This window comes from Medicago truncatula, chromosome 1, assembly GCF_003473485.1.
Source record: "Medicago truncatula cultivar Jemalong A17 chromosome 1, MtrunA17r5.0-ANR, whole genome shotgun sequence".
Taxonomy (NCBI): domain Eukaryota; kingdom Viridiplantae; phylum Streptophyta; class Magnoliopsida; order Fabales; family Fabaceae; genus Medicago; species Medicago truncatula.
The window spans coordinates 14,679,364-14,706,244 of record NC_053042.1 but is presented as its reverse complement, the minus strand read 5'-3'; the positions used below and the strand labels follow the sequence as shown (position 1 = coordinate 14,706,244).

Below are 26,881 nucleotides of genomic sequence, written 5' to 3'. Positions count from 1 at the left end.
TAACTGTAAGTAAGATGACATATTAAATCCAAGAGTTTGATCTAGTCGTAAAAAGATATTTTTTTTTTAATACCATCCATCCTTAATCAAAGTTTATTATTCAATCTAATTATTTAATTTTTTTAATTGGTTTGAAGACAAACATCCTAAGTTATAATTTTATTTATGATGCAACATGAAAACGAATTGATTATAGCAACAATTTTTTTATAAGAGTGAGAAAAATGATATTTGCTCTAGTCGTAAAAAAGACATGTCGAGTTCCGCTGATAGGGGTGGAAATAGGCTAGACCGAGTTAAGTTTTGCAAGGTCTAAGTCTGACCTGTCAAAATTTTTAAGACCAACGGCCTATCATAAGCTCACTTTTCACTTTTCAGGCATGAGTTTGACCTTCTGAAAGTCTCATGTGACCTGCTAACCTGTTTTAAAGCATATTTCATAAAAACATCTTTAAATAAGTAATGTGATTTAAAGTTAAATAGACTAGCAAACTAATAGATCATTTGTGTTAAACTCTCCTTTAATATTTAACATGAAATTTTAGAGAACTTTACTATATATTATATCATATTTGAATTCTTATATCATATTTCAATTCTTACTTATAATAATACAGTTAAATATGCAAAAAACTTATGTATACTAATAAGCTTGAATTGCCGTAAAGGTTAACAAATTTATAATTTAATTCAGAGTAAAATATATAATATAATAATAAATAATATTATTCATGTTTATCTAAGTAGGCCAGCCTAATAGAATTAAAAGGTTTTTTTAATGGTGTGTGGCATGTTCTATTAAGCTAAAGAGACTTCTAAAGAAACATAGGTCTTCTCTATTTAAGAAAAGTTTGGCCTAGCCTCGCCTGTCATAGACTAGGTTGTTGGTCCGTGTAGGCTGATCTGACATATTCTCATCCCTACCAGCTGATGTTATTGGAGGAAGATACATTTATAAATATTTTTGTAAATACTCTTTGATCTATAAGGTATTCTTTGTCATAGAATATCATCCTCTCATCTTAAATTTTCGTTATAATCGTTATAAAAAAAGAAGAAAAAAATGACATATAAATAAACTATCTAATAATTTGTTAAAAGACACCTTTATAAAAAGGTGTCTTCTAGCAAAACCCATATATATATATATATAGCGCTTAGAGAAACAGAAGGTAAATAAATATGTAATAAATAAAGAAAGGCAAATTGACAGCCCAAATATGGGATATAATGTATATATAGTAGTAGTATACAAAGTAAAGGCTAACAAGTGTATTCCTGAATTTTGTCAACAAAAAAAAAAGTGTATTCCTGAATAAATTTTGAAATCATTTCAATTTCAATTTATTATATTTTTCATATTTTTTTAAGGAATATTTTGCATATATTTTAAAATTCAGGTACATACATATAAATATTTAACATACCCAAGAACACTTAGATGAGATGACACAAATCTCATCTAGCTTAACCTAAATCCTTTTTGAAAAATTAGTCTCCCAATTATGCGAACAATGTCATGATATGGAAGACGCTTCTTTTGAAAGCAGCCATAAGTACACGAAGAAATAAAGTTGCTAGTACTTTCAAGTTTGGAATTATGGTTTTTTTAAGACAAATTTGGAAATATATATGTTTTTTTAGAGGAGGGGGTAGTCTACTCATGTGTCCTTATATATTTAAAATAAATTGTAAGCTTGGTAGCTTTTTTCAGAGAGAATAGACACTTCACCAAACTGGTATTATTTCACCCTTCTATAATCTCTTCTTTTTATTGTCGTATGTATTTTGTTTGAAATTTGGAGAGTAAGAAGTGATACCACTATGGTCTTTACTCTTTATAGAGATGGCAAACACCGAAAATGTGACAACATTCAAGGTGACGGAAATACTCAAATTTTTAAATAAAGTTGATTTGTTAATTCGAATCAAACAAATACGACATAAAGATTGAAAATCAAAGAAACGCCGCATAAAGAGAAGAAATCAAATAATATGACAGAAATGTAAAAACTATTAGTTATTAGATAGATTAAAAAAGAAAAAAGAAATAATTGATTATTTAAGGACTCATTTTGTTGCTCTTCAAAGTTCAAAACCGAGTTGTATTTGTCTCATTTTAAATTTGAGTAATTGGTTTTCAAGACATACCCGCACGCATTCTATCTATTTGTCTTTAGTATATTTATTTTCTAGGAAGTGAAGTAAGTACAAATCAAACTCATTTAATTCCAACATTGTCATGAATCTAATAACTTATCCTTCCCTACTTTAATTGTTGACTCACCTTTGAAAGCAAATGGAAAGGAAAGAGTAGGCATCTTTTGTAAATGCTTTTTACTCATTGCACACGAGCGATAAAGTTACAAAGGAATTATGTGAACTAATTTTTTTTTTATCAAAGCAATAAAATATAAAGTAGGAGAAGCCTGAATCAATAAATCGGAGTTACATTGTGTAAAATTTATGAAAAGAAAAATCGGATCTATCCCAAAAAAGGGAATGTCATAAGGAACGAGGTGTCAAAGACAACCCATGAACAGAAAAACTAATCAAAATACGACCATTCTTGGCCAAACAACGACTAAAAGACCACTCTCTCTAAAAAAAATTGAACAAAAGTATTGATATTCCCAGATATTTTATTGCAATTGACCAACTATATGTATCTGTCAAGTCGACTTTGGAGGTACCCTTTTGGACACGAGTCATCATTCCGATTGAGTTAAAACTAGAAGGCTTCACTTTGTTCACCTGTTTCGCTTTCCGGCTGAACTAATTAATTACAAACCACGTTAAATAGTTCTTTTAAACTTACAATGATATATCTTCGTGAGCTTAGTTCAGTTTTTTTATAAGAATTTAGTTCAGTTATTTTAAACAGTGCATAATATATGCAAGATTCGAGGTTCGAACCCCGAATACAAAAAAACCTACAATGACATTATAATGTTTTTTTGTTGGAATAATGACATTAGAATCTTTGAATGTACCAGAACTAGAAGAAAAATCAAATATATTAGATATTTGTAAATTTATAAATTCTATTGATTGTTAAAGGACACAATTTAAAAATCAAACCAATAAACGAAAGTTACACTTTAATAATCCAATTATTCTCATCATGTAGTAAAATTTTTACTTTTTACATTTCTTACCCATAAAAACAACATTTTTCTTTTCCCTACCTTCCTTTCTTTGTCTTTTGTACAAACACTTCAACTGTTCACATCAAAACAGCTGCTACTTGGGTCACAACAAATTCAAATCACACGCGCTTATATACCAAAAGTTAAAAAAAGAAAACTTCCTTATATTATTCGCAAGTGATCACCACGCGTTTCATAACGAGTATGGAACAACAAATATCAAGATTCCATGTCCGAATTTTTTCCCTTCTTTTCTTCCCCACAAATGAAAAGAAAGTGGAGGAAAATAAATTCCACAACATATGTCCTTTATTATGTTCCCTCAAAAAAATAATGTCATTTATTATGTTCTAAGCATTTATTCGATTTTTATCTATTTAATTCAGTCATATTTAAAAATAAATTTTACTTTTTTAAATTTATTAAATAATTCTTTGTAAAAAAAAAATTCATTAAATAATTAATTTATTTGAATTATAATATAGTCCATATAAATTAGTTATTTAATGAATCTGAAAAAGCAAAAATTATTTATAAATATGACCAGATGAAGTATTTAATATAGAAAAATGTTAACTAGTGCTTCAGAGATACTAGTTAGAGAATTAAATACAACAATATTATATTAAAACTTATGTGATCAATGCCTCAAAAGTCTAAAAAATACAATTTTAGATTTAAAACTTCCTCTTTTGGTTTACTTAACCAAGGATGTTGACACTGATTAGCATGATTCTTTAATATAAAATTTAAATTGTATATACTACTATCATTGTAATATTTTTAACTCACATAACTTAAGGTACTATAGCACTTTCATTGCCCTTATTTCTATGATTACCGGTATGGAACATCAATCAGACTTCATACCTATCTCTTTGATTGGTTGCACGTACAAGATTTTGGCTCGATTTTTAGCGAACAAATTAACGAATGTTATTGGTTTTGTGATATCTCAATATGCTTTTGTTAAAGGGAGACGTATACTTAATGTCATTCTTATAGCAAATGAGGTGGTTGATGATGCTAGGAAATTGAAAAAAAAAACTTGTTGCTTTTTAAAGTGGATTTTGAAAAAGCTTATGATTCAGTTCATTGGAAGTATCTGAATGAGGTAATGGGCAAGATTAATTTTCCTTATTTATGGCGTAAGTGGATGTTAGAGTGTGTGGGGTCCGCAACGACATCGATATTGGTTAATGGTTCCCCTAATGATAAGTTCCCGATGGAATCGGGTTTAAGGTAGGGTGGTCTTCTTTCTCCTTTCCATTTTTTTGCTTGTTGCGGAGGTTTTGAATACATTGATGAAGGCAATGGTTTATTCAAGAATCTTTACAGGTTATATGGTGGATCTTGAGGAATCTATTCTCATTTTCCATCTACAGTTCCCATACGAGACTCTGATTCTTGGAGAGAATAATTGAGCCAGTGTATGAGCTGTATGTGTGACTCTTATTCCTTTTGAGGCTATATCAGGTTTGAATGTCAATTTTAATAAAAGTATGTTGACTAGTGTGAATGTGTCCGATTCTTGATTGTTAGAAGCTTCAATAGTAATGAATTGTAAAATAGGAAGGTTGCCTTTTATGTGAGGAGGTTGATTTTTTGGGTTCCTCTGTTAGACCCTATTAAAGCAAGACTTTTAGGTTGGAAGAGCAAATTTTTATCTTTTAGAAGCCACTTGATCAGGGGGTGGGCCCATATATGGTGGTTTGACGTGGCTAAATTATGAAAGAAATTGTAAACTATATATTTGATTTGTAATACTATATATAATAATAATGTGAACTATAACGTATGAAACACTATAGCAAAATGGCTTAGACATGTATGCCTCTCTTTAATGGCTTAGATTTGAACCCAAGACGCGCCTTTCATTAATCACCTTTATATCACTAGGTCAAGCATAACATTGTGAACTTTTAGCGACATATATCTCACATAATTAGTTTTTTAGATCTAATTTTATAAAAAAAAAAAAAAATATGGGGTAATATTCTGGCGTGGCTATAGCCACAATCAGCCATACGGTGGGTCCGCCCCTGCATTTGATTCTTCTGAAATCTCTCTTCGTCCTTTATCCATATCTACTTTCTTTCCTTCTTCAAGGCTCCCACATGTATCATCTCCTCTATTGAATCTATTTGATTTTTTTTTTTTAATGGTGGTGAGGATTTTAGGAAAATTTCTTGGTTCAAGTGAGACTCTATTTGCTCGATTAAGGAGGAATGAGGTTTGAGCGTTAGAAGGATGAATGAATTTAATTTTGCAATATTAGGTAAATGATGTTAGAGGATGCATGTGGTTAAATGTGGGCTGTGTTATAAAGTCATGGTAGCCCGTTATAGAGAGATTGGGGGACAGTTGCAGGATGGATGACGACATCGGTTACTATGGTGGAAGGATATGTGGAAGATTCGCAGAGGGGGTGATATAGGGGAGGGTAACTGGTTTGGGTGTGTTGTGCTTTGCTCGATAATGTTGTTTTGTAGGTTGATGAGATGGATAAATAACAGTCGTCTCCAGAACCATCAAAATTATACACTGTTATTTGAGTTTATCAATTATACACAAGTGTAATGTTAATGACACTTTCTTTTCAACACTCTCTCTAACACTCATTTTTTTATTGGATGAAACTAATATATGTCCCACCACTTTAAGTGGAACCCATTTCCAATATGTGAGATTCACTTGATTTAAACAATTAATAAAACGAGTGTTTAAAAGAAAGTTAAAAAAAGAGTGTTGCTAGCACTACCCTTATTTACAATCAAAGAAGGTTACACATGTATCTATAGATAAACTACTAGAATTTTATTTTTTATATTTTCGTCATTTTTTTTCTTCTTCATATCAACAAGAATTAAACCTACAACCATGCAAATGAGTTAATTCTATGTTGACAAAAGTTTCTTAATAATAAGATTTTATATTTAGAAAAAGGTAAGAAAATAAGAGAAGCCACGTTATTGTTATTGTTTACTATACCCACTACAGATCATTGGCAAATGTGTACGTACACACACAGCTATACACACTCACACACACTATACAGAATAGATAATACAATTACAGATCCATTTCAATACAATACCTTGCCTCTTTACCTGCTCCTACATTGCCTCTTTACACATTCATTTTTGCACATTTTAGCATCATCTTAACAACCACCAACCAAACCCTAAAAATACCATTATCTTTTTCTTTGCATCTTTGCTTTTACACAAACCCTTCCTTTTTATTTTTCTATTTTTTTTTTTCATTTTCCAACTATACATTATACACCAAGCTCCAACAAATAATAATCATGGCAATCATTTTCTCTCTCTAACAGAAAAAAAAAACAACCTTTTCATTTCTCTCTCCTAAAAAAACAAACAAATCCTGTTCCTTCTTAACTCTTCTTCTCTTAACAGATCCTGTTCTTTCTTTCTTTTTCTGAAACAATTTCTTCAAGAAAAAAAGAGAGTGACCCTTTAACCAAAGCTTTCACCTTTAGATCTGTTAATGTTTGTTTTGTTAGAAAACAATGGAAACAATTCGTGTTTCTTTGTTTCTCACATGAAAGTTTCTTGCTTTCTTGTTTAACTCTTAAAAGGGTTTGTTCTTGTTTTCTTGAATTGTGTTGTTTTGAGGTTTTATCACTACTAGTGAGTGTAGAGAGTGAAAAAGGGTCACAGATTCTGTGAACAATGTTGGCCATTGGAAGTCCTATCACTAGTATCCATATAAGCACTACTTGCACTTCTTTGCTCAAAGAACTCGAGGTTTTTCTCTTTCTTTTTTCAGAATTCAACTTTGTTTTGATAACTTTTGTGTTTTTTCAAAATGATGAGGTTTTGGTTTTTGTTTATATGATAATTTGTTAATGATTTGTTTATGATACTAACTATTTCTTCTTATTTGTGTTATTCTCTAACCAATGATGTTTTGTTTCTTCTCAGGTCAACTTTTTGTCTGTTTTACTGTTTAAAAGAGAAAGCACTTATGGTTATAGGGTTTCTGTAGGTTATTTTATTGTAAGGGGGAAAGGGGATTTGTCTTTCTTTGTTCATGAGATTTATCTGAGTTGAAAAAGTCATTTTTTTAAGCTTTTTGCTTTTCTTTAATTTTTTCTTGTTTTTAGTACAATTTTCATGTGGTTGATTTTCAACAAATGGGCTAGTTCAAAAATTGAAATTTCACTATATTGGTTTTGTTAACAAATTTTGGAAGTTACCAATTCAGTTAGTTAATATGGGATTTTAGGATGACTTGGTCTTTGATAATCACTTTATATTTCTGTTTTTCTTTTTATTTATTCCTATTGTTTTTGCCAAATAGGATAGACTCTGCATATAGAATGAGTCTCTTGATTGGTTGAAGAAAGTTTTAGCATTGGTAAAGTTCTGTACCATATTGATTTGCTTGTGTTTTCCTCAGAAGAAAGTTCTAGCACTGTTAAAGTTCTTTGATATATTGTTTTACCTTTTTCGTTATTTGTTACTTCAATTTTTTTACCTTTGGTTGACAAATCCCATTTTGTGTGCAGCAAATATGGAACGATATTGGAGAGAGCGAAAAGGACAAAGACCGTATGTTGATGGAGCTAGAAAGGGAATGCTTAGATGTTTATAGGAGAAAGGTTGATGAAGCTGCCAACATCAAAGCACGCTTTCATCAATCCCTTGCAGCCAAGGAAGCTGAGATTGCAACGCTAATAGCTGCACTCGGGGAACATGATATGAGCTCACCGGTAAATACATAAATGACTTGCTTGTGTTCAGTAGTAAAAAATCAATTTTATGCATGGTGGCGTATCAGTAATTGCTTCCTCTATAATTTTGCGCATTTTGCAATTGATAACATTGTTATTGTTTATATACTTGAGGCTTTCTGATCGTTTTGTATATGAAATTTATATAGATTAAGATGGAAAAGAGATCTGCATCGCTGAAGGAGAAGCTTGCATCTATCACACCATTGGTCGAAGAATTGAAGAAGAAAAAAGAAGAAAGGTTGAAACAGTTGGCAGATATTAAAACTCAAATAGAAAAGATAAGCGGTGAGATTTGTGGAATCCATTCTGTCAATGATGACGTGAGTGTCAGCAGCACAGGTGGTGTAGACGAACAAGACTTGTCACTTAGAAGACTTAATGAATATCAAACGCATCTTCGTAGTCTTCAAAAGGAAAAGGTTTGTATCAAACGCTCTTCGATGCTGCTTGTGATCGATTCATACTAAGTTTCTTTCTTGTATAACTCATTTGTGCATTTTTCTGTGCTTGTTTTTTTCTTCCAGTCGGACCGACTTCAGAAAGTCTTGCAATGTGTGAATGAGGTGCATTCTCTCTGTGGTGTTCTTGGATTGGATTTCGGCCAAACGGTAGATGATGTACATCCAAGTTTGCATGGGACTCAGGTGGAACAATCGACTAATATTAGCAATAGCACATTGGAAGGTCTAGAGAAGACCATTCTGAAGTTAAAAACAGAAAGGAAAGCTAGAATACAAAAGGTATTTTATAATCACAATCCTTAATTTCTAGTCTTTTTATTTGTTATAATTTCCCTCCTCTTCAACCTAATAATTTAATTGTACTGTCTAAAAATGCAGTTGAAGGATATTGTCGCTAACCTATTTGAACTTTGGAATTTGATGGACACTTCAAAAGAAGAGAGAAACTATTTTCTGAGGAATAATTCTATTGTCACAACTTCAGAATCAGAAATCACCGAACGAGGTGCTCTTTCAACAGAGATTATAGAGAAGGTTTAAAAGCTTCTTTCAATTCACTCGCCGTTTATTTTTTCTTTAATTTATTTTTCAAGTTCACTGAAAAGTACTTTTGCAGGCATCGGCGGAAGTGGAAAGACTTGCTGAACTAAAAGCCAGTAGAATGAAAGAACTTGTATTTAAGAAGAGATCAGAGTTAGAAGAAATATGTAGATTGACTCATATTGAACCTGATACAAGTACTGCTGCTGAGAAAGCTAGTGCATTAATAGATTCCGGTCTGTTCCCTGTCGCGTTAATGTGAATTTATTGTTTTCTTCAGATTAACGTAGAAAGACCTGATACTATCGAACCTTCTGATTTTGACACAGGCCTGGTTGATCCGTGTGAACTATTAGCTAACATTGAAGCACAGATAGTAAAGGCAAAAGATGAAGCTTTGAGTAGAAGAGAAGTAACAGATAGGATTGATAAGTGGCTATTTGCTTGTGAAGAGGAAAATTGGCTTGATGAATATAGCCAAGTAAGGCTGTAATTCTCTCTTGTATACTTTCATTCATAGTGCATGTTGATTATTTAGCTTGTTCTCTGACCTGATACGGGGAATTTCAGGATAACAATCGGTACAGTGCTGGGCGAGGTGCTCACATTAATCTGAAACGTGCAGAACGAGCAAGAGTAACTATAACCAAAATTCCAGGTATTGCTGTCATAAATGGCCTATTTGTTGTTGAAAGTTCCACGCGGACCTATAATGACAGTGTGTTCTCTTTCCAGCAATGGTTGACAATCTTATAAGCAAAACACTAGCATGGGAAGATGAAAAGAAGACTTGTTTTCTATATGATGGGGTAAGCTTCAAAGTGGTCCCATAGTTATTTCTGGTTTTCACCGCCTTCGCAGAGTTATTTTTAGCGGAAAGTTTAATTTAATTGTCAATGTCATATGTAGGTACGTTTAGTGGAATTATTGGATGATTACAAACTGACCAGACAACAGAGAGAAGAAGAGAAGAGACGACAGAGGGTAAATTTACCTTTTTACCCATATTTTCCTATAATCATTTGTTGTTTGTCCTCAAATTGATCTTTGTACTTTGAATATGCCTAGTAAGTTTAGTTAATAACAAATGACCTGCTTATGTGTATTTTATTACTCCCTTTGGTCTGACAGAAGAAATTTTTGGTCCTATTTGTAAGAAAAAGTCACAAATTTAAAGCAGCATTAATGACTAAAATTAAATTCCTTTTGTACCCTTAATTTATTTCCTGTGTAAGTTGGTGTAGAACATTTAATATGATGGCTATCTTAACCCTACTAGAGGTAGTAAAAGAGAAGATAAAAGATATAGAATTAATTATGCATTGGTCTAAATTAATTACTATTGTAAATAATCCACTTCTGGTTTTCTGTTTTTAATCTCATAGGACCAAAAGAAGATGCAAGATCTACTCCTAAATCAAAAGGAAGCCATATATGGGTCTAAACCTAGTCCAAAAAAAACTAACAGCTTTAGAAAGACAAACGGTTATCGTGCAAATGGCAACAGCATCGGCTATGGCAATGGCAATGGATCTATGCCTCCTACACCTCGACGGAACTCAATGAGCGGTACAACATCTGAACTACACACACCACGCTCCTACTCTGGTCGTCATAACGGATACTTCAACGAAATGAGAAGATTGTCTACTGCACCTCTCAACTTCGTGGCTATACCTAAGGAAGATACAATGTCATATAGTTGCAGTTCCGAACCCGAGTCCCCTCCCCAAGTTTAAGTTCAAAAAACCAAAAATGGTAGGTTGTCCTTCCAGTTTTCATTTGTTAAATATATATAAAACTTTAGTCAAAAGGTCATGTTTATAATCTGATAATGATTCTACTTGTGCAGGAATAGACTAAGATTTTCCTGTAAACATTGTTAAAACCAGAGCAAACCTTGTGAATAGTATGTTGCTTGTAATAAGCTGAGATATATACATGGACAGTGAGACTGAGTGGGATAGCTGACATTTGAGGACAGGAAATTAGCTTTGGGAAGTGTTGATACAGGTAGGGACAGTTAAGGAGACAGTGAAGATTAATAGTGTTTGACTATATGTGTGTGTTGTGGGTTTTATTTGTTTTTCTGTGTCTCAGCTGTATATATATGATTTTCAGCTGTAGTAAGTAACAACTAAGATTATTTTGATCCATAATTGTAGGAAATTAAGTTCGTGCTCATTGTTTTGATGTATGTGAATCTATAACACGGTATTTCTGATTGAAGTTGTGTCTAGTGTTCAATATATATGTGTTCGATGCTCGATTCCAACATAACATTGACACTTGGTGTATGTGTTGGTGTGTATACTAGTATGTGATGATTAGGGTTTAAAATGTGGTGGTGATTAAAGCTGGCTGAATGATTAAACACGGCAACCTTGCATAAGTGAGGTTTTATAAGAGTTGAATATGGATTATCATTGTGGTCTCTGTAGGACATGATTAATTAAGGAGGCTGGCCTTGTTGGTTGCATGGTCTTGTCATCTGTGTCATTGGATACTTATGGTCTGGAGGGTACTCATGAAATGGTTGAACTGTAGCACTCAAATATATGGATGCCAACATTTTGTACGACTGGTTGCTCAATTAAATGATGCATAGTACTATTATTGAGAAAAATAGAATAAATCATAATTAGTTAATAATTTTTCTATTTTTATGTGTCTGTATAATTGCATTTCTATTAAAATTGTTCAGCAGTTAGATTGTGCACTTTACATCGGAATACTCTAGAAAGTTTTTGGAGTATAGTTGACAAGATAAGATGATAAGAACTTTAGGATTATCTAATATAAGTAGACCCTGGTGCAAAAGTGTACTAACAAAACTATGAGTCACTCTATTAGTTTCTTTCTGAGAGAATAAAAAAGTCCAAACTAAAAAAAGACTTTTATAACCACTAATATGGTCAATTTTATGATGCACAAGCGAGAGACCATTTTACATGTTAGACAAAACTAAATGTATGTTAGTTTCATTTCTAATGAGCTCTTAATTGATTCTGATATGTTTGATTGCTGTTAAGCTGTGAAGTCTGGATACGAGATATGATACTGCATCGATACGGGAGAATTTCAAAAATCAAGATACGATACGGCTGTGATACGTTAATAAAAAAATTATATAATTAAATGTATAATATAATTAAAATATATTTTTTAATATGCAAATATATTAACAAACACAAAAAACTAGACTCGTAGTACATTAACATAAATATAAATAATATTGACGATTAAGAGAGTGTTGATTAGTCAATTACATACGTAAAATATACCAAAAAGAGCACCATCAGTGTTATATCAATGCTATACTATATCCAAAAGAAACATTGTTAGTGCTATACTATATCGATCCAAAAAAGAAGCACCATATCCAAAGTGGAAGGCAACCATTTTGGAAGAAAAAGTTGAAACCCTAATTTTTTAAAAAGGGGAAGATGAAATTGTTTCTGTGGTATGGTGTGGGTCGTACTGGCACCAAAGAAAGATAAAAGGAAATGTATATATTATAGTAATATAATGTTTTTATTGTTATTTTTTTACAAAAAAAAAAACAGAAATCAAAATAATATAAAAAAATCACAAGTATCCGTGCGTATTGGGATATATCGGAAAATTATTTTCTTAAAAAATAAAATTTAATATTTGGATACTCTCCCAATACGTATCGGGGAGTATCGGACAGGTATCGGTGCAAGATACGGTACGTCATCCATTTTGAAGTATCGGGCTTCACAGCTGTCAAGTAATTGATCGTGCTTCCAAAATTGATTCTACATGAAGTTAGCTTTTGAATATATAATTGATTTTCATACACAAATTTATAGTTAAACTCACTCTTACGTGAATGTGTCTGAACACAAATTTCTTTTTACCAAAATCAATTTTTACCACCGTACTCAAACACACCGTTAATGTTAATAACAGTTCCAAATTAACTGTCAACTTTAGGGGCATATCTTAATATTTTGGCCCTCACAATGTATCCAAACTCATAATAGTTACGTATTGAGAAAAAAGTAAAGCATTACGATTATTACCATTTGTTGCACTATCTATTTGATAACCAATGGACCATCAAATGTTAGGAACTCTAGATGCAATTGTAACACTTTCCACATGAAATGTACTAAATAATATCGCATAGGAAGGCAATAAAACAAAGCTTTTTGCACACTACATCCCAATCATATACGACCTAAAGTAACAGTGATGATGGCTATACAATTTTTATCCATCAAAATAATCTATCCTCATGAACCGATGTAAATTATACTAGTTTTATTAGCCACACTTCAATAAGTTTTTGTTTTTTTTGTTAGAATCCACTTTTTAAAATGAATAAGTGAGGTGTCTGGGGGTTCAAACCTCAATCTCTGTATATAATAAAACATTGTCTCTGTTAATTGGGCTATGTTATAGTTCACGAGACAAAGTTTTAGTTACTTGTAAGCATTAAATATAATTTTGGTCCTTTTAAATATATCAACTTTTATTTTTAGTATAGGTAAAAAATTTCTAAAATATATTTCTAAAATTGAGATCTTCTTTAAAAAATAAAATCAACACCGGTGTAGTAGCAAAACTGGGGAGGTTCGAAAAGCAACAACACTTTTGAGGGTTTAGTACTTACTTCTTCACCCAGGTTCTGGTGAAGCATTTGAATATTCCAAGCAATTCTACAGCTCTAACACGAGAATCAACTTCTTCAACTTAAACCTCCAAACGCGCTTCTTTTTACCAAACTAACTTCTTCTAAACGCGCGTTCTAAAATCTAAAACCTCAATCATCGAAGTTATGGAGGAAGTTGCAGAAGGAATAGAAACTGATGAACTCAGAAGCATTACTTTCCAACGCTTAAAATCACACACGTTGAATCTTCTTCAACTTTTGCAAAACCCTCAGAATCAGAATAATCAGAATCAGAAGCATTTTTCTATTACTGCTATTCCTCAATTCCTTCATTTTCTTCACAATTCTTCACCTGAGAGTTTACAACCTTTCTTCGAGTAAGCTCTCTTATCTATTCACCATTTCTTTGATTGATAAGGATCAAAATATAGTTAGGTCTGTTTAGATTAACTTATTTGAGCTTATACACTGACACACACTTGGAGACTGTTTTTGAGAGTTTAGGGAAACAACTCATAACTTATATGAAAATGATTTCACTCTACGAAGCACGGAAACGGACACGACATGCCCACACCACTAATAATTTGAGAAAATCACATAATTTAGTGTAATTATATGTCTCGGTGTCGGACACGACGGGACATGCCTAATCTGGGAGTGTCCATGCATCATAATTTTCACTTTATTTTATCATTTGTTATAGAAATAGTGACAACTATGTACTTATATGATAAGCGCTTTTGTCATGAGCTCTGTAGCACCGACACTTCTTATCGGTGGTGTGTTGGTGTCCGACACCAACGCAACACCGACATATGTGATTACATTGAATTATGTCATTTTCTCAAATTTTATCGGTGTCGACTTGTTAGTGTCTGTGTCTATGCTTCATAGGCTATGAGCTGTTCATTTAGCTTTTTATCCAAATAAGGACTTAATCTTAACTTTTTGATGTAACTTGACTGAAAAGAAATGCAATTGTAACATTTAGCATGTGTTTGTTTGGTTGAGCAGTGGGTAACTGGCAATGTGATTTTTAAAGTTCCAATGTGTAGTTTCTGGTACACTGTGTTTTTGGTGTTTTCCAAACACACTTGCACTGCACTGTTATTAAGCTATAATTTTGGGATATGGGACCTGTTTGGATTGGCATATTCAAGCTTATCTACTGTCATATGTTTTGTGAGACTGTTCGGGTGAACTTATGAAAACAAATTATGACACTTTCGTTAGCTTTTTTCAGCTTAATTTCAAAGTCCTCCAAGATAGCATTTGGAAACAACTTATAGCATATACAAAAAGGGAAATGCTAAAGAGTGCCCTTGGGGCATTGGTTAAAATGATAAAAATAGAAACATTGTATTGGGAAATGGTGAAAAATGAAGAATTTAACTTTTTAAAAGTCAAAACATTGTTGAATTCAATGTAAATATACTATTTTTGGTTTCCTTAACCATTGCCCTGAGGGCACCGGTTAGCAAGACCCATACAAAAACAATTTAACTTTATTTTATCTTGTTCTGTAGAAATAGCTTATGTTAGCTTATACATAAGTGCTTATCATGAGAAGCGCTTGTGCTATAAGCTTCAAATAAGCTGTTTATCTAAACAGGGCCTTAGATTTGGATTTTATGCTGTAAAGCACTGCACATTCGCACAATCAATTAATTTACAGACAGATTAATCCTACACTTAACTTTTCTTGAAAATCAAACACTTGTGTGAAATCCATTAGTGTAAATTCATTCACTACATGAATGTGTGGTTACATGACAGCAATGAATTAGTTTTTCCCCTATCTACTGCATTGTGGGTTGGAATTTCATGATTTAAGTTCTGAGTTTTATAGCGTTGTTTATTTTTTTCGACGTGCACTTCTTTCTTATAATATGATGCTATTTTTCTTTTTTCAGCTATACTTTGTTTCCATTAGTTCTGCTTCTCGATGCAGCAATTCAGTGCAGATCTACTCATAAGTTTGATTCTCAGGAAAATTATAACGTGTCTGATATTCCAAAAACACCGTTTAAAGTGAGTGATAGTGTTGCTGAAGGTATAGTTCATTGTTTGGAGGAACTTCTGAAGAAGTGTTGTTTGAATTCTGTGAATCAGGTAGGATGATTGATTTTTCCTTGATATTTGATCTAGGTTGTATTCAAATTATGGAATGTTACTTTGGATTTATTTACTTGCTTGTTGTTATGTTGTTCAATAAAATAAAACTGGCATGGTTAAGTGCGCAGAATGTGTAATATGAAATATAATGCATTCAACATTAGAAAAAAGTGGACCAAAAGAGATGATTGAAAAATAAATCTAGGGGTCAAAATCGTTTTACTGAAGTGTTTTACTTTAACAATTTAAGCCAAAGAACCATTGCATTATAACTCATCCATAGGGGTCAAAATAAAAAATACATGACTACTCCTAATATGTTCTAGTGTAAAGATACCTTGTGCAATATTATTTGAGACAATTATACATAGTCAGCGCATGTTCATTTTGATTCCTTTTGATTTCATTTCACGGTATGTTATTGTTTTAACTTATCCATCATATATGCTCTTTAATATATCAGACTGTATGCTTATTTGCATACAGTGATGTAAACTTGCATACCCTCAATAATTGGCATCACAATGAAATCATACGTAGAGGAAGGTTCCAAAACCATATAGTATATACCTTAGTTTTGTCAACACAACTGCTATGGAGTACCCCTCATAAATCATGACTAAATGTTTAAAATCAATTTTGTTCTTTAACAGATGGTTGTGATACTGAAGAAGTTAACATATGGGGCTTTGCTGTCACCGTCTGAGGCTTCAGAGGAGTTTCGTGGAGGAATTCTGTTGTGTTTCAAGGCACTACTTTTGAATTTAAATTCTTGTTCTGATGCATCATGCTCTTGTAAACAAATTCCTGGTTTACCTGCACTTTCGGATAATGTTTATAATCATAGACTTCATAAGAATTTGAAGAATGATTCAGAACCAGAAGAATGCTTACTCGCATTTCTCCGGTCCCAAACTGCATCAGCTGCTGTAGGACACTGGATATCACTTCTTCTCAAAGTATGTGAATTTACATCGTTGTTGAGTTTTAACGGAGAAATTTATCATTTTGTTTGGTTGAGTGGGGTGGGGGTACATGATTAAGTTCTTTTAGTAACTGTTTCTGATCACATTTTATAATAAAATAACCAAGATTCATTTGAAGAATAAATGACATTCTATTATAGAAGAAGGCAACTCCAAGTAATCAAGACAGAGACCTAAATCTTTTTATCGGAAAGCACCTAAATGGATGTCTCCCTTTCTTGTTATCAAAATTTGGTTATGTCATTTCATAAGTTTGTAATACCTATTTCTTACAAAAAGGCTGCAGATACAGAGGCTGCAAGGGGACAACGAGGTTCTGCAAGAATTAGAATTGAAGCCTTCAATACTCTGAGAGTGCTGGTTGCTAAGGTAATGTAATAAATTAGTAGCAGTTGTTTATTTGTTTTTTAACAAAAAGAAAATATTTCTAGAGCTGAATAGTTTATAAACAAATAGAAACGAGGGAAAGATATCCCTAGAAAAGACAGTAAAAATGTAAAAAAGTGCAATCAAGTTTGTCTCTGCTGTAAAGCTTTCTGCTCTCCTTGCAAATTTGATAGGGATACCAATAGAGAAACCATGGTAAGGGGACCAAAGAAGTTATAAAATTTTTACCATATCATTACAACAATAAAATAATGAAACACTCTTGAAAATTTGAGCATCCTGCACAGAAAATATATAAATAACTGAACAAACAAGATTCCCTCAAAAAGCTGTACCTCTTTTCTATCTGTGAAATCCTGAAATCCTTTGAAGTAATTCTCTTTAATGTTAAAAGCGCCACATAAAAACACTCCTGTGTAGAGTGTTTCATATGGTCTTTGAACCACTGGTATATGTCATCTGTGTGAATCCTGTTAAAAACCATTCTGCAAACTAAAGGAATAAAAGGGAAAGAAAAAACCATTGATTGTTGTATTAGAAAATAGTTGTTTTGTTGTTCACAGTTATTAGGAATAATTTTTCGTAGCTACTCATATTCTTTTGGCTTTTTTTGTGTGAAAATTTTGCCACAACAATATTCTCTTTCATTTATGAATTCTTTCATAAGAGATTGATTCATTTGATTGTGCTGGCTTACTTTTGCAGGTTGGTTCTGCAGATGCATTAGCCTTTTTTTTACCTGGCCTTGTTAGTAACTTATCTAAAGTCTTGCATGGTGCAAAAACAATGACAAGTGGGGCTGCCGGAAGCATGGAAGCTATTGACCTAGCAATTAGAGGTTTGGCAGAGTTCCTTATGATAGTCCTTCAGGATGATGCTAATGCATCTGTCCTGGATATGGAAGTATCTTCCAGCTCTGATCCAAACGAGTGTAAATCTAGTCTTTCTCTTTTGGAGGAGCTTCGTCACTTGCAAGTTAAAGATTCTGTTAAAACAAAAGTTGTTGAAGATAGAAGTATTGAGTCAGATAAGATATCCTGTTCCGAAACTCAACTCCAAGAAATGGGAAGCACAGTTCCTTCCGGAGAAACCTTGTCTTTGCATGTGACCCGAACAAAAGATTGGATCCAGAAGACATCGTCACATGTAAATAAGCTGTTGAGTGCAACTTTTCCACATGTACGTTCTTATTGATGGTTAATTACATTAGTTTCCTTGCATATTTTTCAGCCTTCAGAGTGCTTTATACCCTCAATACTGAGTGTTTATTTTAATACTTCAACGTAATGATTTATGTGATCAGTGAAACCATTGAATTTCAGATCTGTATTCACTCTTCACAAAGAGTAAGAAAGGGACTTGTTGATGCCACTAAAGGACTCTTATTGGAGTGCTTCTACACACTGGGGGACAGTAGACTGATGCTTCTGGTGAGCTCTGAACTAGTTAACCAGAAATAATGTTTGCTAGGTTTGTGCTATGGCATGTTTTACTTTGGCTGTCTGGTTGACATATTATAATGAAAAATTGCTTATATGTGCCATAGCTTAGTATAAACTTGTGTCCTTTGCAATCACTTAATACTGGGTTTGATATAAGGCTCAGTTAGTGAAGGTACAGGGTTACCTATATATAACTGATGTCTCTATTGTGTCTGTAACAACTCATTACTTACCACCAATACATGAATCAGATTCAATTCTATTGCAATGACTTTCTCTCTTATCTCATAAAGTACTATATATTTTTTTCTTCTTCCCTTTCTATGCTAAGACACTTCATTGTCTTTTTACTGGTGTTCCGTTTTATTTTATCTAATATTAGTTTGTAGAGTATATCTATCCTCTGATGCAATCTTCACTCGTAAATTGCTTTTTATTTTAATTCTTTTTGGTAATGATTCAGGAATGCTTAAGTGCTTTGGCTGTCGATGAATCTGATGACGTGTCTTCAACTGCACAAGATTGTCTCGAGTGTTTGTTTTCTCAGAGTTGGAAATCTCGTATAGAACATGATGCTGCTGAGATATTTATCAGGTTCATATTTTTTTGACAAATTACACACTGCAGATGTTTGTCCCACTATCTATGTCCTTGATCATAATTGTTACCGCTTTCAAATTCAGGCACCTGGAAAAGCTTCCCAAAGTGGTGCTTAGCAATGACGAGCCACTTGCTGTGTTACATGCTCAACAATTACTAACGATAATATTTTATTCTGGTCCTCATCTATTGGTGGATCATCTTCAGTCACATGTATGTGCTTCTATAGTAATATCTTATGTTTTTACTATGAGAATGTGTGTGTATATATATATATCCTTAAATATGTATATCTTAATATGGATTATGTGGTGCAAATTGGTATATATAGTAAGTTGAAATCGGAAGAGGTTATTATGCCTAATTGCATGTTATCACCTCTTGTAACAAACTTTGCATTAATCAAAGATTCAGTAAAATACTCTAGAATTCAATACATGTCAATGATCACACATCTTTATTATGTGGAGATTGGACAAACATAATGTTATTGTTAACATATCAAGAGAATGTCTCATATATCACTTTTACGAGAGGTTTCCTAATATCATTATATTTCAAGATTTGTTCCCTTATTTGATTAGGGTTAGAATTTTGATATTTGTACAAAGAGGGATTAAAGATGGTTTAGACACATGGTATAAAGAGGGGTTGAATCCATTCTTCTCTTCTCTGTGTGTGTATTCTTCATTCAGCAAAGCTTCTAGAATATCTAAATGTACATGCATGCGATATTTCATACTCATCACCAAGGTTCTGAAAATCGGACCGGACAATTCAACTAAGAGCTGTACTATTGTTTGGTCCTAACAGACTCTTATAATGCTTACATTCTATATGATTTTTGTGTGACTTCAAATCTTATTTGTCATGATTTGTGACAATCAAAAGTAATATTTAGTTTTAATATTGTAAAAATATAAATATTTTATTATTTTCATGCTGAATATTAATATATTATATTAAAAATGATTAGCCCACAAAAGTTGGCATCAGGAGGATTCGAACTTGAGAGTCGAGACCTTGAGAGGAGCACGCTCCAAGGTCCAAAGTCTACACCATAGGCCAAACCATGTGGGTTTAATTTATATTAATTAATATTATTATTATTTAAGCCATACCTGCCTCAACTACAATTTGACCACGGTTAAACCATTAAGCCTTAAACCGTTACTTTCATTTCATCAGTTCAACGACTGGTCCATTTTTCTGAACCTTGCTCATCACATTCTAAACAGAGGGTATATATAACATGTCTCTCTATGTTTATGTTTTAGTGAATCCTTATCCTATTTTTTGTTCATTGACATCAATTCTTATGCTTGAAAACGACTAGTTAGGAGTGGCTAAGTTCCTGGATGTGTTTGCCGCATGCCTAAGCCATAATTCAGTGTTCTCTGGTTCACTTGGCAAAATCACTTTGGCAAGTCAATCATCAACCGTTGGATACCTTCCCTCCATCACTGAGTTGAAATCTGGATCTAATTTCTTCAGTCGTGGCCTTCCTCTTTTAAACTCCGGTGTCTGTGAAAACCCTAAGAGCGGGCTTATTGACAAAAAATATGTTCAAGAACCTGTCAAAGCTGCACAAAAGAAATATGAGCTTCCTCGCATGCCCCCTTGGTTCAGTTATGTTGGCAGTCATAAGCTATACCAGCCTCTTGCGAGGATTCTCCGACTTGTTGGTTTATGTATATTGGCAGGTGATTTCAAACTAAATGTTATTTTGCTCATGGTTCTTGTAGTGTTTATCTTTAACCTGAAATAACTTTTGTTAACTTTGTCGTTGCTAGATCAAAGAGGTGAAGGGCTTCTGTCACATTTGGCGGAGACCCTTCTTGGTTACTTCCGCAAATTGATTACTGAGCTCCGTTTAAAAGAATACAACAAAGAAAGCTGGCAGTCATGGTACAGCAGGACTGGTTCTGGACAGTTATTGCGGCAAGCAAGCACAGCTGCATGTATGATAAATGAGATAATATTTGGTCTATCAGATCAAGCAATTAATGATTTTGCTAGAATATTTCATAGGTCTTCTATAAGCAAAGGAGTTCTGGTTCAGTCTAACAAACTTGATTGTGCTGTTCATGAATCTTTATGGAAGATTCCAAAGGAAGCTGATGTAAAGAGTTATTTAGTTGATTGCATCGGTGGGATCTTACACGAGTATTTATCTGCTGAGGTGTGGAGTGTTCCTGTTGATCGCAAAGTTTCTGACTTGCAGCTTAATGTTTCAGTTGAAGATATTAGTTTATACTTTTTCCAAGACGCTGCAATGCTACATGAGGAAAGATACTGTTTGCATAAGCTGACATTGCTGTTTATTCTCTTCTACAACTTGATCTTTTCATATTTATCTCTAAATCAAGTTCATATAACATTGACAATGGCTTCTTTCTAATGAAACAGGTTATCATTGATGGAGTAGGAATCTTTAATCTGTGCCTTGGAACAGATTTTATTTCAAGTGGATTTCTTCATTCTTCTCTTTATTTTTTATTGGAGAATCTCAGTTCTTCAAATTACCAAGTTAGAAATGCCGCAGATTCTGTCTTGCAGATACTTTCCACCACATCAGGCTATGAAACGGTTAGTTTGTTAGTCATAATGATTCATTTCCTAACTTTTCTTGCACAACTATTGACTTATACAGCGTATGCATTTATCTAGGTTGGACAGTTAGTTTTGGAAAATGCAGACTATGTGGTTGATTCAATATGTCGACAATTACGCCATTTGGATGTCAATCATCATGTGCCAAATGTGCTAGCATCTACTCTTTCGTACATTGGAGTGGCTCATAAGATATTGCCCTTACTGGAGGAACCGGTATGACCATGTCTTTTTAAATTTTTACACTTTACACTGCTTTAAGGCAAATAGCATAGCATCCTGATCTTTTAATGACCTTTAGTAGTTTGTGATGTATGTATCAAGTTTTTGATGATTTCTCTCTTTCGAATACCAAAGAAAGGTTGATTCTAATAATGCTCAATTGCTATTTGGAATTGTCTATTTAGTATTTATATTTGTATTTGTCTGGTCATTCGCTAAACTCTATCCCCTTCAATTAAAAAGTCCCTTGTATATATGCAATGAATAGAATTACGTTCCAACATGTTTAAGCTTTATTGTGATCTAATGATGTGGTATTGAACAGATGCGCCGTGTGTCAATTGAACTCGAAATATTGGGTAGACATCAGCATCCTGATTTAACTATACCATTCTTAAAGGTTTGTTGCCAGCTACCCTCTTTCCCCTTCCTTCTCTTTCTGTACATTTATGCATGTATTTTCGTCTAAGGATGTGCTCTCAATTCCTTGCTTAGTGGATTTTACTAGTATTTTACTAACATTAATTCAGGCATGTAATTAGCCAAGCCCACTTATACTATGATAAGTAACCCTAATATTCTCACAACAACCTGCTCTGTCTCTCTATATTCTTGTTGGTGATATCATAATTAGCAAATTCTCTAATACTGTCATTGAACCCAAATTTAACACAGCTGTAATACTTACTGATCTACCAGTTTCTTGCTTCAGAAACAGCTGTGGCTATTCTTTTTGCTATTTTTTCCTTTCGTAGATTACTTCTTTGAATGTCTTTAATATTGGAAAAATATATCAATTCACAATTAGTCAGTTGTCTGTAAATTTGTTGATTTTAGGCAGTAGAAGAAATTGTGAAGGCTTCGAAACGTGAAGCTAGTCTGTTGCCCCTTCAGGCAGAGTCATTTTCCACAGATGTCAGGTCTACAATCTCCAATGCAAAAGAAACAACAGAAGGTTCAGTATCATATCCGTCTTTTATATCATTAATTTGTATTTTTATTAGAAATTTGATAATGAAGTTTGCCGTGGAATACAAAATTCATCCTTCAATTTGTAGCAGTCTCTAGCATAATTCACCTTTCTAACCCTTCAATTACACATGATCAGCTTACTTCCTCCATGGTTGCTTGCTAAACAAATGGCACCTTTCAGTTGAATGGGTACACCATGCAGCTCTTGATGCAAAAGCGACATGCATTCTATTTCAAAATGTCACTTAAAAGTTTGATAACAATTTTAGTTCGATTTGAGAGAGAGAAAATAATTTGCATCTGAATCTGAAATTCTATTCTAAAGTTTAGGTGAATATAGACATATTTATAGACAAACCAGATATACTAAGCAAGCTTTATACTTGTAACAGAATATAAGAGTCCTAACTTAGAGGAAGCTTACTAAGTGATCTTTACAATCAACTACCCTTCATTTATTTGGCGTATTATCTTTTTGACCATGCTTAATGCTTATCATACAACACTACAATAGGACTTGTATGACGTTCATGAACCTACCAGATTTTGTGATCCTTTATATCTTGTAGTTGCGGTGATTCCTTGATTCACACTGAATGAGTTGTTTTGCTTGTAGATCAGTGGGAGGTCATTTTGTTCAAGTTAAACGATTCTAGAAGATATAGACGAACAGTTGGTTCTATTGCTGGTTCATGTATTACTGCTGCAATCCCTCTTTTAGCATCCTCCAAGCAAGAGATATGCTTGGCTTCCCTGGATATAATTGAGGTATACTTTGGTTAAAACTTTTTTACATTTCCAACATTCTAGCATGTCGTATTTACACCTCCAACTGGTGTTCGGAAAGTGCTTGTCATTACTGTTTTCTTTTATGAATATTAAATGATATCCAACATGTGAAATATATTTACTTTCTGTAAAAGTCTGACTATTCATAAGTTCAATTGAATAATTATTTTATTATTTCTTAATTGCTATTGGGATAATTCCTTGTGTAGAGTGGCGTATTGGCAATATCAAAAGTAGAAGCAGCTTTTAAAGGTGAAAGAGAAATCAAAGAAGCCATAGAAGAAGCGCTAGAATCACTCTCATTGTATCACCTGAAGGATACTTTGGATGCTACTGAAGAAGGGGCTGATGAAAACAGACTACTTCCAACAGCAAATAAAATATGGCCATTCCTGGTTACATGCATTCAGAACAGGAACCCAGTGGTGAGTAATCCCTCTTTGATGTTTATTTCTTGCTTTAAGATCCGATTTCGACATCTGTCGGAGATTAAAAAATATCTGAAAAATACTTATTGAATGTAATTAATAGGCTGTCCGGAGATGTTTGAATGTGATCAGCAATGTAGTGCAAATATGTGGTGGAGATTTCTTCACACGCCGCTTCCATACTGATGGAACACACTTCTGGAAACTTCTGACAACATCGCCATTTCGGAAACTGTCCAATTTCAAAGATGAGAAGACCCCTTTACAACTCCCTTATAGAAGCAGTTCTGTAAATTCAGAAGATTCAATGGCTGAGACTTCATATCTGAAAGTTCAGATTGCAGTTCTTAACATGGTTGCGGATCTATGCAGCAATAAGAAGAGTTCCACAGCATTAGAACTTGTTTTGAAAAAGCTATGTGGCTTGGTTGTAGGGATAGCTTGTAGCAGTGTTGGTGGACTTCGCGAACCTTCTCTTAATGCCCTTCATGGACTTGCGTCTATTGATCCTGATCTTGTGTGGCTTCTCTTAGCTGATATCTACTACTCTGTAAAGAAGAAAGATGCTATGCCTCCTCCGCCTAGACCAGATTTACCCGATATCTCTGAAATCATCCCTCCTCCGTCATCTCCCAAAGAATATCTATATGTGCAGTATGGAGGACAGAGTTATGGTTTTGACATCGATTTCGTCTCTGTTGAGTTTGTTTTCACCAAGATTGATTCTCAATATCAAATGTATAGCTGAGATCTGTATTTTCATATATAAAATTTTATTAATTTTCTCTATCATGTTCAACCAATCAACTTCAATTTCCTCTTCGGTACAAAATCTTTCTTCAGGAGTATTTGATTCACCTTTGACTAATTTATATTGGACGAGGTTTTAAACAAAAATAACTTTTTTTAATTTGTTTTGGAATAAATTTAACCCATTTTTGCCCAACAACAAATCCAAGTCAAGCGAGACTAAGCTCTTTATCCTGGTTTCATGTATTAAGCAACGAGAGAGGAGGTAATTTTAGTCCACACTTACTCATTCAATTCACCTTCTGAATTGTTCCTAATCTAAAAGTAAGTAAGTAAGACAAATTTTAATTGAATCTCTATAATATATTGATATGTATCAAATAGGTGTGGAATGAGTTAGAACCGCTTAATCGCTTTGTTATCGTTTGATGGTTGTATTATACACGGTAGTTAAAACAAGCCGTAATAATCCCCGTAAGTTTAGCTCCATTGGTAAGGATATTGCATATTATATGTAGAAGTTGGGGTTCAAACCCCAAACACTCCACTTCTCCACAATTTAATTGTGCGAGCTTTAGCCACTAAACTACTTGACAAAAAAAACAAGTAGTAATAATTAAAAACTTTTTATCCCTAAATATAAAAAACCTTTTATAAAATTTCACATGCATTAACGACTTATTTATAAAAATACCTGTACTACTATTTAATCTTTCACTGAAAAACGTAAATATATTCTCTTTTAATTTGCCATTGAAAAACGTAAATATATTTTCTCTTTGTTACAATATTGATATGGGAAATGCTAATTAGTGCTCTAAAGGTATTAGTTAAGAAGATTAATATAGAAATTATGCATTGAAAATTGATGAAAAGTAAAATGTTTAATTTTATGAAAGTAAAAAAGTTGTTGTTTTTAATGAAAATTTTCTATTTTTGACATCCTTAGCCAGTGCCCTAAGAGTAGCGGTTAACAAAACCCATATTTTAAATGTACAGAAGTGGGGTGTCCGGAGTTCGAACCCCGACCTTTACATATATTATATAATGTCCTAACAACTATGTTAAGCTCACGGAAACCTACACCGTCAATTTCAATATATGACACACGATAATTCTTTACCACATAATTGTATTATAAAACTCATCGCTGGTATAAAAAATTATTTCTCTATATTATTTAAAAAAAAAAATACAATATGTTTTTTTTTTAATCGGCAAATATTATTAAACGTCATCCCCACAAGATGCAAGGTATGGACAAAACCAAATACAAATGGTGTCGCATATAGACGGTACACCATAACCACTATTTATATGTATATAGTTGCTATAGCTATTTATATTAATACCATTAAGACATTAGGGTTGACTTAATTGGTTTATATGATGGTGCAGAATCCACCTCGACCAAACACATATATGCCATTTGGAAATGGAGTCCACTCTTGTCCTGGTAGTGAGCTTGCTAAGCTTGAGGTTCTTGTCCTCCTTCACCATCTCACCCTTTCATACAGGTAATTTTAAATTTATCCCTCACCAATTAATCACTATACCACTATTAGAAAAAAGTTAAAATAATTGTATCAAATGATCGTGTTTAATTTTTTCGTTAACTTTCAACTCAAGTTTGATTCGTTTTATTCATGATCTAAATTTAACAAATAATTACTAAATCAAGTTTCAAACTATTTTCGAGTTGATTCAGTTCTTTCTCAGCTCTATTAGACACCAAAATGGATATAAGCAAGTGATTTGGTTCAAGCGTTTGTTTTAGAAGGATAAATTGTTCGAAGAAAGAACTCGTAATTAAATTTTGACTGAAATAATCATTCGTTAGATTTACCAAAAGATTTATTGTGACAAAAAAGAAAAACTAAAATTGATATATATTATTTTCATTTTTAACATCTCCAATTTTTGTGGATATCTCAACTTCTCTATTAGATGAAATTTAAGAGGCTAAGATAAATGAATATATATAGTCACAAGCCAGAAAGTAAACGATGATGAAAACAAA

General features: G+C 33.0%; 2 protein-coding genes across 2 annotated transcripts; both read left to right on the top strand.

The window, feature by feature from the left end:
- The first annotated feature begins 6,175 nt into the window (after nt 1–6,175).
- On the top strand, nt 6,176–11,209 carry LOC11424927 (65-kDa microtubule-associated protein 6). Its single transcript, XM_003589704.4, has 12 exons — nt 6,176–6,919; nt 7,684–7,887; nt 8,058–8,330; nt 8,436–8,651; nt 8,751–8,906; nt 8,989–9,148; nt 9,242–9,393; nt 9,483–9,570; nt 9,648–9,721; nt 9,822–9,896; nt 10,298–10,670; nt 10,765–11,209. Exons 1-11 carry the CDS (start codon nt 6,845–6,847, stop codon nt 10,649–10,651), a joined length of 1,827 nt encoding a protein of 608 aa, XP_003589752.1. The 5' UTR covers nt 6,176–6,844; the 3' UTR covers nt 10,652–10,670; nt 10,765–11,209.
- A 2,359-nt stretch (nt 11,210–13,568) lies between these two features.
- Nucleotides 13,569–24,928, top strand: LOC11423618 (uncharacterized). The gene is made up of 17 exons (XM_039834338.1): nt 13,569–13,931; nt 15,471–15,669; nt 16,326–16,631; nt 16,938–17,027; nt 17,751–18,224; nt 18,368–18,475; nt 18,951–19,081; nt 19,171–19,300; nt 20,424–20,790; nt 20,881–21,374; nt 21,497–21,676; nt 21,758–21,916; nt 22,248–22,322; nt 22,760–22,877; nt 23,511–23,662; nt 23,893–24,108; nt 24,215–24,928. Exons 1-17 carry the CDS (start codon nt 13,720–13,722, stop codon nt 24,857–24,859), a joined length of 4,056 nt encoding a protein of 1,351 aa, XP_039690272.1. The 5' UTR covers nt 13,569–13,719; the 3' UTR covers nt 24,860–24,928.
- The last annotated feature ends 1,953 nt before the right edge of the window (nt 24,929–26,881 follow it).

Bases quoted from the DNA above. Each gene is read 5' to 3' on its own strand.
- LOC11424927 (XM_003589704.4), top strand. From the start codon at position 6,845: ATGTTGGCCATTGGAAGTCCTATCACTAGTATCCATATAAGCACTACT. The intron at 8,331-8,435 runs GTTTGTATCAAA...TTTTTCTTCCAG, and splicing joins GTAGTCTTCAAAAGGAAAAG to TCGGACCGACTTCAGAAAGT. The intron at 9,897-10,297 runs GTAAATTTACCT...TTAATCTCATAG, and splicing joins AAGAGAAGAGACGACAGAGG to GACCAAAAGAAGATGCAAGA.
- LOC11423618 (XM_039834338.1), top strand. From the start codon at position 13,720: ATGGAGGAAGTTGCAGAAGGAATAGAAACTGATGAACTCAGAAGCATT. The intron at 17,028-17,750 runs GTAATGTAATAA...TTACTTTTGCAG, and splicing joins TGAGAGTGCTGGTTGCTAAG to GTTGGTTCTGCAGATGCATT. The intron at 20,791-20,880 runs GTGATTTCAAAC...TGTCGTTGCTAG, and splicing joins TGGTTTATGTATATTGGCAG to ATCAAAGAGGTGAAGGGCTT.